Genomic DNA, 11301 nt, shown 5'->3' with positions numbered 1-11301 from the left:
ACAACGGCGGCATAAAGGCCAGCCGTGCAGGCGGAAACACCAGTCGGCGGCGGCGAAGGCAAGCCGATCGGTGAAGACGTAGACGCCCAACAACGGCGGCATAAAGGCCAGCCGTGCAGGCGAGGACATCGGTCGGCGGCGACAAAGGCAAGCCGGTCGGTGAAGACGTAGGCGCCCAACAACGGCGGCATAATAGGCCAGCCGTGCAGGCGAGGACACCAGTCGGCGGCGACGAAGGCAAGCCGGTCGGTGAAGACGTAGACGCCCAACTACGGCGGCATAAAGGCCAGCCGTGCAAGCGGAAACACCAGTCGGCGGCGGCGAAGGCAAGCCGGTCGGTGAAGACGTAGACGCCCAACTACGGCGGCATAAAGGCCAGCCGTGCAAGCGGAAACACCAGTCGGCGGCGGCGAAGGCAAGCCGGTCGGTGAAGACGTAGACGCCCAACAACGGCGGCATAAAGGCCAGCCGTGCAGGCGGAAACACCAGTCGGCGGCGGCGAAGGCAAGCCGGTCGGTGAAGACGTAGACGCCCAACAACGGCGGCATAAAGGCCAGCCGTGCAGGCGGAAACACCAGTCGGCGGCGGCGAAGGCAAGCCGGTCGGTGAAGACGTAGACGCCCAACAACGGCGGCATAATAGGCCAGCCGTGCAGGCGGGGACACCAGTCGGCGGCGACGAAGGCAAGCCGGTCGGTGAAGACGTAGACGCCCAACAACGGCGGCATAAAGGCCAGCCGTGCAGGCGAGGACATCGGTCGGCGGCGACGAAGGCAAGCCGGTCGGTGAAGACGTAGACGCCCAACAACGGCGGCATAAAGGCCAGCCGTGCAGGCGAGGACATCGGTCGGCGGCGACGAAGGCAAGCCGGTCGGTGAAGACGTAGGCGCCCAACAACGGCGGCATAATAGGCCAGCCGTGTAGGCGGAAACACCAGTCGGCGGCGGTCGAGGCGAGCCGGTGGTGATGTTCTGACTGATCCATTCCTGGAGCGTAAGAGATAAGCTTAAAGCCATGAATCCCTTTTATGCATATCTGGATCTGGATCCTGCAGAACAAACATATAGGATGAGTAGTATCTGATATAAATATAATACTCGAGAAAAAATCAAGTATTTTAAAATATTTATAAATATGTATTTCTCCTCTTGTCAATTTTGATTTCCCCGAGCAGATGACTCATTACGTTTAAACACTCTGCCCGACTAGTCATAGCCACCAAGCACTGGGAGTCGGCCTAAGCACTTCCCAAACATGCATATGAGTGACATGAGTTCGTCATTAATGGAACAAAGTTTCACGGATCGGAGTTTACTACTCGGGTACTTTTGCAATTATTAAGAGCAGAAAATAAATTATCTTATCTCTATGCTTTTGATTTATTCCGAATAATACTTAGCACCTTGCGTTACTCGGTCCATCCAACGAGCCCCCGGGTGCTAGGAATCGGCCCAAAGGCAACCATCCATTGGCAAACCAAACGGAAAGCATAGGAAGATAGAACTCCATAACTCGATAGGTACTTTTGTACTCAGATTATGTCGCAAGCAATCAAGATAAATATTATAAAAAATATGATATAACATCTGTAGCCCCCGACTCACTACTCAATGGAAGACCAATTGGTGTAGTGAGGCAGAGGAAAAGGAAAAATATCATATAAAGAATAAAATAAATGATGACTTAGCTTTGTAATATTCCCCTTGGTGATGGCGGAAGTGGCCAATGTGGGAACAAAGTCGTCCATCAATAACAATGAAGACACCAGTCGGCGGCGACGAAGGCGGTCGACGGTGAAAGCGAAGATGCCTACTAATGGCGGCATAATAGGTCAGCCGTGTAAGCGGAAACACCAGTCGACGGCAGCGAAGGTGAGCCAACGGTGAGGATGTAGACATCCAACAACGGCGGCATAATAGGCCAGCCGTGTAGGCGGAGGCACCACTCGGCGGCGACGGAGGCAAGCCGGCGGTGAAGTCGTAGACGCCCAACAGCGGCGGCATAATAGGCCAGCCGTGTAGGCGGAGGGACCACTCGGCGGCGACGGAGGCAGGCCGGCGGTGAAGTTGTAGACGCCCAACAGCGGCGGCATAATAGGCCAGCCGTGTAGGCGGAGGCACCACTCGGCGGCGACGGAGGCAGGCCGGCGGTGAAGTCGTAGACGCCCAACAGCGGCGGCATAATAGGCCAGCCGTGTAGGCGGAGGCACCAATCGGCGGCGACGGAGGCAGGCCGGCGGTGAAGTCGTAGACGCCCAACAGCGGCGGCATAATAGGCCAGCCGTGTAGGCGAGGACACCAGTCGGCGGCGACGGAGGCAGGCCGGCGGTGAAGTCGTAGACGCCCAACAGCGGCGGCATAATAGGCCAGCCGTGTAGGCGAGGACACCAGTCGGCGGCGACGGAGTGAATAGGCCAGCCGTGTAGGCGGAGGCACCACTCGGCGGCGACGGAGGCAGGCCGGCGGTGAAGTCGTAGACGCCCAACAGCGGCGGCATAATAGGCCAGCCGTGTAGGCGGAGGCACCAATCGGCGGCGACGGAGGCAGGCCGGCGGTGAAGTCGTAGACGCCCAACAGCGGCGGCATAATAGGCCAGCCGTGTAGGCGAGGACACCAGTCGGCGGCGACGGAGGCAGGCCGGCGGTGTAGATGACGATGCCCATCAACGGTGGTGTGACCAACCGACCGTATAGGCGGGGACACCAGTCGGCGGCGACGGAGGCAGGCCGGCGGTGTAGATAACGATGCCCATCAACGGTGGTGTGACCAACCGACCGTATAGGCGAGGACACCAGTCGGCGGCGACGGAGTGAATAGGCCAGCCGTGTAGGCGGAGGCACCACTCGGCGGCGACGGAGGCAGGCCGGCGGTGAAGTCGTAGACGCCCAACAGCGGCGGCATAATAGGCCAGCCGTGCAGGCGGAAACACCAGTCGGCGGCGGCGAAGGCCAGCCGGTCGGTGAAGACATGGACGCCCATGAACGGTGGTGTGACCGACCAACCGTATAGGCGATGACACCAGTCGGCGGCGACGGAGGCAGGCCGGCGGTGAAGTCGTTGTTGCTATCAGCAATGGCGGTGGCGAGGACAAGCCGGCGGAGTGGACTCGCGGCCGATCGACCGGAAAGCTGAGACGCCTCGAGTCCATGACCAGCATCAATCGCCTCAATAGTGCCGCGTAGTTATATGCGAACAACAACAAAAAATAGCAAGAAATTAATCTGAGATTAAAAATCAATATGATAAATAATGATAAAAATCAGATTGAGTTTCCCCCTGACTGATTTGGATCAAGTCAGAGAAGAGGAGCTTGAAGAAGTGGTCGACGCAAAGGAAGTGAAAACTCCCAAAGCGAAAGCGAAGTCGGCGACTCATGAAATTGATTCCATCGCGCTCGTTGATAGGAAACTCGACGCAACCCCTACCTGGCGCGCCAACTGTCGAAACATGAATTCGGCAATAATAAAAGGAGGTAGCGCACGAGACCTAAAAGTGGATGGATGCAGAGACAAAGGATTTAGACAGGTTCAGGCCCTCTCGATGAGAGGTAATACCCTACTCCTGTTTGGGGATTTGAATCCGCCGGTGTAGTATAGATCTGACGATCAGGTTGTCTCATGCCCCCTAGAGGGCCTCCTGCCCACCTTATATAGGGTGGGGGGCAGGATTACAAGATAGAAACCTTAACCAATACGGTATCGGTTTCCTAAATCTACTTTACAATATTATCAAACCAGGACTTTAGGCCGTTCCGTAACATACAAGGAAACGTAATACCCAAGTCATGATCTGTTACATATTCCATAGATATAAGTTATCCCCTATAGCCAGTCGGATAACTATGCCATGTGGGTATGGGGTACCCATAATCTCCACACACACCCTTTTAGTATTGCTGAAATATTGTTTCGACATCATGGGCATACAATATATTACTCGATCTATTCTAAGATACCTTAAGCATCCTGTTAATTTTCATCCTAGATTGACCTCTTAAAAGGTTTTTGGCCTTCATAGAAGATGCAAGTCGTAACACTCGAGGATACTCTCACATGAATCAACATTAAAAAAAAGGCGAATCAGCAATTGAATTTGTATATATGTAAAACACATCAGAAAATAGATTATTTGCACTGTGTAAATTATGGGACAAAAGAACTTTGTAATAAACTTCAAATTTTACGCACACACACTAAATAGACCTATTGGAACTATATATCAAGAGCAGAATTAAGAGTGGTAACTGATACTAACACTTTAATCTACCGCCAGATGAGAGCAATTGAACTTCTAGCATTATAAGGCAATTTTTTTAGCTTTTGCACAGTAGCATTTCAACCACAAAATAAACATATTATTAATATAAATTCAAATGTTAGATTTGATGAAACTTTAATTTAATGTTGTTGTTATTGCAAATTTTTCGATAAATTTGATCAAACTAAAAGATGATTAGAAAAAAAATTCGAAGTGACTTATCCTATATACTGATATAGTTCATTCCCACTAAGTGTAGTTTGTGAAATCATTGTCATGATTAATATTTGTGATGAATAATTGGCTTTGCAAAATAATTTATTCGATAAAATGGTTTGAAAAGATGTGTGGATGTTGGTGTGAGTTCGTGTGACTAATGTGGGTCATGTTGTGATATATGTGCCCAGGAACGGTTGTTTTGTCTGATTGTGTGCAGGTGACTTGAGGTCATCCTTGGTCAATGGTGAGGACCGGGACTATTCTTGGGGAGGAGCAGAGGTCTAGTGCGGTCAGGATACCATTTGAGAAGGTGACTAGAATCAGAATTCTTGGAGGTCAACTTCGGTCAACGGTGGGGATCGGGACTAGACTCAAGGCGGAGTTGAGGTCCATACGGTCAAGCATACCGGGTGACAAAGTTGGATACGAGATGGCGCACGGTGGATGGACACCGTGTGGGGGAGATTTATGCAACGGGCTTCACGAGGTGTGCGTGCAAGCGTCGGTGTTCGCGAAGGAGATTGGATTAAATTGGAGGAGAAAAAGGGCTGCTACAGTACATGAGGCACTGTAGCAGAGATGCATGTACGTGTGCTGTACGTGTATGTGTGATCGATACATGCTTGGTGAAGAATGTATGTGTGCATGTGGCTGTACATGTGCAGCTAGTCTGGTTGGCGTGTGTGTTGATACATGCTTGGTGAAGCATGTATGTGTGCATGTGGCTGTACATGAGCAGCTAGTTGGTTGGCGTGTGTGTTACTTGCTTGGAGTTATCATGCAGCAGCTTGCTGGTTTTGCTTGCGTGTGTGCAGGAGCAGCAGAGGCTGTCGGCCTGGAGGCGCAAGGCAGAGATCTTCCCATTTTGTTCTAGGATTCTTTTTTTTAAGGTCATTTGTGGCATCTTTGTTTCATGTGTTGCATCCAAAAATGGTTAATTAAGTAATAGCATTTATATTACCAATTTGCTTTCAACTCTTAATGAAAAAAGCTCCGACCTTGGCTGTTTAGCAGTACATCCATAACTCTGAGCTAGGCCGAGTTGGTGTCAGCCTGCTCGAGGAGACCGAGTGCGTTCGGGATTTGATGCTGGATTTTCTGTGACCGGTGCGTGCGGTTACAGGTTTTGGAAATTGAAGGATTGAGTCCTACTGGGAATAGGAGTTTTATATGTACTTTGAATAGAGGATTTTTTGCTATAAATAGATGAGCGGTTGAGGCTAGAAGATAACGACTTCTAGGAAAGAAAAGTTAGGGTTTACTTCGTGGTTTTAATCCTATTTCGTGAATTGAGAGATGAGTGCTTTAGGTGAACTTTGTAAACACATATTGATGCAAAAATGTTGATATACTTTCAAGTGTTTTGTCGATAAGTGTTTTTCTGGATCCCACCGGTTTGACCGGAGGCGAGTCATCGGTCTAACCGGCGGGCGGTCACACCGGCGGCAGGGAGACGGTTTGAACGACAGCAAGGCGGCGGTCTGACCGGTGGGAGTACGGCAGTCTAACCGAAGGCGGCGCGATGGTCTAACCAGGCAAACTACGGCGGTCGGACCGGCGGCTTAGAAGCGGTGTGACCGGCGGTGACATGACTACGTCGTGATTTCCATCGATTTGAGGGTAACTTTTATTTCCGCTAAAAGTTTTTGGGTTTTAGGTTTTCCCTACCATTCACCCCCCTCTGGAAGGCTTGGTTACTTGTGTTCGATCCCGTTGATGCAAAAAACACACAGTGGCCTGGAAGATCTGCTTAACTTCAGTGCAGGTCCAAAAAACTTACCTTTTAGGTTCGTGAGTGTCCCAGTTGATTTGATCCTGCAATCAACAAGAAATTAAATAGGAAAATAGCAGTTAAACCCATAAATGATAGTCGATCGGCCAGCCGCCGATGACATATCGTTAACCTTTGAGCCGATGTCATATTTGAATCGATCGGCAGTTATAAATAAGCAAAATAGAACTAAATCTACTCGATCGGCTGTAGATTTCATCAGTATATAATCCCTTTGTCGATATATATTTAAACCAAGTGATTGGAATAGATCGGTTGCCATGCCGAGACAGTATAAATTATTTAGATCAAAATATATATAAAACGAAAAGATTATAAGAGTTGATAGTGTAGCCGATCAAATAGACCCAGCATGTATCAGCTAATACTCCAATACAACTCTATATTAAGATATTAAAGCAAGAAAAATATACCAAACAGAAAGCTTAATATACCTAAAAGCAACAGCATCTTAACATAAAGGGCAGATCTGGCATGTTAATCAAGCATATAAGATATAAAGCTAAATCAGGTAAGATCGGCTGAAACCCCGACACTACTCTAATCGGCGACCAAAAGCAGTTTAAAGATTGAGATTCTAATCACGACTTATAAGGTCAAACTCAACTGATGCAGCTATAAGTATGAAAAGAATAACAATATCTAAACAATCAAGCTTTTGGAAACTTCATAAAGTGGTAGACACCCTATATAATCTAAGTCAACGTTGGTATTTAACCTAATTGGCCGCCTCCCATTAACAGATGTTAGCCGATTGAGGGTTAAATAACAATATTGCCAAATATTATATAGAATATATGATAACTCGACAACTTACATGAACAAGATTAGAGTATCATAATGATGGAAGCACTAATCCCGAGAACGCAAGCCGCCATGACAAGTTTACCTCTAGTTGAAGATCGAAACTGTTGCAACTCAACCCGAAAGTAAGAACTCGTCGAGATGAAACAAAAGTAAAAAGGGTGGCGATGCGCCGAGATTGTTATTGAACATGTGTTGTTTGATTACATGGCTTCGGGTCATATTTATTCCCGAGATACAAAATATATCCTTGTCGGATACGACTCTTATCTCTAACAAACTCTAAGATACAATAAGCATTTGCGGCAGACTTTTGCCCAAGCTTATCTCTATAGTATTTACATAAAATATCCTAATTAATAGATACAATTGCCTTTTCAGGACTCAATCCATGTGTGGCAATCCATATGAAGCACATTAACTCAACCCGATGACGTGTATCGGGTCACTTTGACGGAATCAGCTCAATCGGCTACCTTGTCCGACTCGAACTCTGCCAATCCCGAACGCAGCCGATTCGGACTTCAACCGATTCGGACTCTGTTTCCGGAACGATCCATATCTTGGATTCCGCTTCGATTTTATCTTTATCTTCGATGCCTTAATTACAAAATTTGGTTGTTAAGACTTTGCCGTTTGTCCGACCGTTATCGCAGCACTTTAAATACTAACCGTCACCCCGAGAAACTTCACACCGTTACTTCTGTTTTCACTGCTTAAGCAAACTTTGTCTCATTTCTCTCCGGCAATCCCCTCAGTGCAAAAAGGCGATCCCAAGGCGATTCAAGCTCCGAGAAGCTTCCACCCGTGGCGATGTCGACTTTCGCCAGCCCGTCTGCCGCACCATCAGCCGAATACGCAGAAGTAAGTACCCATCGGCTAGATCCTCTCCTTTGTGTAGTAGATCGGTTTTTCCTTATCTCATCTTGTTTTCTTCTTCTCTATTCTTTTTTGCATCTGTAGCATCTGTCCAATCTGGTTGCAATTCCCAGTTTGTCACATGAGCATCAGTACTTTCTTGGCCCCATCGGCAATCCCGATCCCACTGAGTTCATCATCGCCGAAACCAATAGGATAACCCTTTGGATTGGCCAACCCAAATCTAGGTCATTGGAAAAACACTTTCAAGTCTTGGCCTTCCCTTGAGAAAACTTCTCCCGAGAAAAGTTGGTCTGTATGGTACAAGCGTGTATCGGCCAGCAAACAAGTTCACTCGGATGAACTAGGAATCGGCCAAGCCCTTGCTCTTACTTTAGCAAATTCGGCTAAGGACGAACCCTTGATGGCTTCTGCAACCTATTTCTAGTCCAACGCCCTTAATGCCTTCCTTTTTAATCAAGGGCCAATGACCCCCACTCTGCTTGATATCACCATGCTCATCGGTTTGGATGTGACTTCATCGGCTAACCCCATGAGTTTGAACACCAAGAACCAATTTGACTTCAAGACCAAGAGCATAGGTGGCTGGTCTGGCTATGTTGCTGCATACATGGGCAAAGGATCTGTTACCCCCCGAGAGCACTCAGCCTTCCTGTTAATGTGGCTCGAGAAGTTTCTGTTCTGTGGATCAAGCTATGGCCCTACTACCAATTAGCAATTCTTAGCCGAAGCCCTTGAAACAAAGAAGCAAATTCCTTTGGGCAAAATTCTCCTCGGCTACCTATACCAAATGTTGAGCAATGCATCGGCTAAAATAGCCATAGGTTCAGTAGTCGGTGCAAGTGGACCATGGTGGCTGCTACAAACCTGGCTCAACCTGGTTGCCATGAAGGCTGTAAATCAGCCACCTTTGACAGATGCTGAATTTCCAAGTCTAGAACCCACCATCAATGATGATGGAGAAGAAGTCACCCACCGACGATGCATGTCATATGGAGAAGCTGCATCAACACCAGCCGATTCCGGAGCAAAGCTATCGGCTGAATTGCTCAAAGACTGGTTATGCAGTTTCTGTGAAGGCTTTCAGAAAGATGCCCGAGTTTGGTTTGCATATGAGGATTCAATGGACTTTGAGCTGCCATCGGACTTCAGATTTGAAGAAATCAATTCTGAGAAATTTGATAAGTCTAGAGAAGTTTTTTCAGCTGCTATCAGCCCATGCATTCTTCCTATTGGCATCCATATGGGAGAAATATACAAGTATCTTATGAATTCTACCATCCAATGAGCTCGGCTAGGTAGTTTGGGATGGGACAATTGCCAATCGGCTTATAATTTGCCAATAAAATCCAATGCAGAGGAGAGATTTCGTCAGTATTGATGATGGATTGGCTGCTCAATATCTCAGAACCTTCCTTGGGCAGCATTGAAAACATAGAACTGGCAAGGTTCAGGAGTAGGGACTTCGATTGATGGTGGGATGAATGGAAGCAACACTTGTTCCGCCAATCGGCTTCCATGTATATGACAGACTTATTCCCGGATGTTATCCCTCGGGTAAACCTTCATGTTGTCAATTTTGTATAATAGCTGTCAACTGATTTGCATCTTGACTAACTTCTTCTATTTTTCAGACAACAGAATCTTCTCCTCCTCGCAAGAGCAATAGCGGCAAGGACATAGAATATGCCCTAGGCCTCATACCAAAAGGAGGTGGACTAGCTCCCCCTGTCATTGGCTACCATGCCCCCAAGACCTCAAGTCTACTCCAAGGGCAACTGAGAGAACCAGCCAATATCGGCAGGAAAAGGAAAGCTAAGGCATCGGCCGTTGATCTATCGGCTCTGGCTCCGAAGAAGAAAGCCATGAAGAAGAAGTCCAAGCCAACCGATGACTTGCCCGCCTTAGATCCATCCATAGAAAAAGTCCTGGATGAAGAGGAGATTGAAGAAGATGTTGACCAGGCAGCAGCTAGACTAAGCGACTCGGGAGATAAGACACCATCGGCTTCTCGTAAAAGAACACCTCCTACTCCTGCTGCTCCAGCTCACTTTTCAAGGGTAAATAACTCATCTTTATTATCTCTTGAATAGAAATTTGTATAGTCGATTGCTCATTAGTCTCGTATTTGCAGAAAAAGAAAACTGCTGTGAAGAAGAAATCGGCACCAGCACCATATAGACAAGTTCCATCGGTAAGGTTCCTTCTATAAAAGTCTTTTAACTTTGATCATAGCCAATGTTAATTAACACTTGTCCTTTTCAGGCTCCTCCTCCTTCTCCTCCTGGTCAGCCGATATCAAGTGATCGTACTCCATCGGCTGCAGGTAGCCATAATGTTGAGGAAGAAGAACAACCAGCCGCTCCTGCTATCCCAGTAATCCTTTCATTGTCATAATTCTTAGATCGGTTATATAGCTTTAAATTTAACTGTCTTCAATTTTCTCTCTTGCAGGTCTTAGCCGATCTGTTTTCCTTTGACATCAAGGATTACTTTGATGAAGAGGCAGAAGAAGAAACAACAAGTAAGACCCTAGCTCCTCCGGATGAAGATGTCAAAAGAACTCTTGAAGATATCTCTCATCGGCTAGAGTCATCATTGGACAACTTGGTAGCTGACTGTGGTTCAATTCGGGCAAGATTTGCAGAGATTCAAGCCTTAGTCCCGGATGACCTGGCGAATATCATCTCTCCAGCTGTGTATCTCGAGCAACATCAATTCAAGCTGGAAAAGGCCAAGCAAAGGATAGCCGATCGACGGGAGCGAAAGGATATTGAAGCCACCATTCAGGCCAATCGGCAACTTGTGCATAAAGAGAAAGCTAAGCTTGATCAGCTCTCTATTGGGCCAATTCAGTCTAACATAGATCAGTTTGAAGCCCGCAAAATTGATCTCATAGCACAATTTGAAGAATGCAACGCCGAACTGGATCTGGAGAAACAAAAATTAGCTAATCTCCCCAACGCTGTTGAAGAACAGACGTCCAGACTAAGATCGGCCATCAAGAAAGTAGCCGACATGACCAAATCCCTCAAGGTCATTCCTGGAACCGATGCTCAAGACATCCAGCCCATTGAAGAAGTAGAGCAAATTAGGCAACAAGCTGTGTCGGCTATCCAACGTTACTTGTCTGGGTGATTATCTTTATAATAGGACTTATAAAACTTTTGTAATCGGCTAAGAAACTTTGATACTCCTTTTGATTGTCCTACTGATCCTTTGTGCCGATTAACATAACTTTTCAATTTGCTCGAAAATTCTCAAATTTACTCAAAAATTCTCAATTTTTTTATACATGTGCCTCCCTAATTTTGCAATGATGAAAGCATTGATAAAATTATAATTTGAGACT

The 11301-nt window shown here is 47.1% G+C and overlaps 1 protein-coding gene across 1 annotated transcript; it reads left to right on the top strand.

Annotated features, from left to right (window-relative positions):
* The first annotated feature begins 8415 nt into the window (after positions 1-8415).
* Positions 8416-11087, top strand: LOC136355256 (uncharacterized protein YGR130C-like). Its single transcript, XM_066307640.1, has 5 exons — positions 8416-8574; positions 9584-10009; positions 10084-10143; positions 10215-10325; positions 10404-11087. Exons 1-5 carry the CDS (start codon positions 8416-8418, stop codon positions 11085-11087), a joined length of 1440 nt encoding a protein of 479 aa, XP_066163737.1.
* Positions 11088-11301: the final 214 nt, after the last annotated feature.

This window comes from Oryza sativa, chromosome 2, assembly GCF_034140825.1.
Source record: "Oryza sativa Japonica Group chromosome 2, ASM3414082v1".
Lineage (NCBI taxonomy): Eukaryota > Viridiplantae > Streptophyta > Magnoliopsida > Poales > Poaceae > Oryza > Oryza sativa.
Note: the sequence above shows the minus strand (reverse complement) of the source record. Positions and strands in the feature narration are given on the sequence as shown.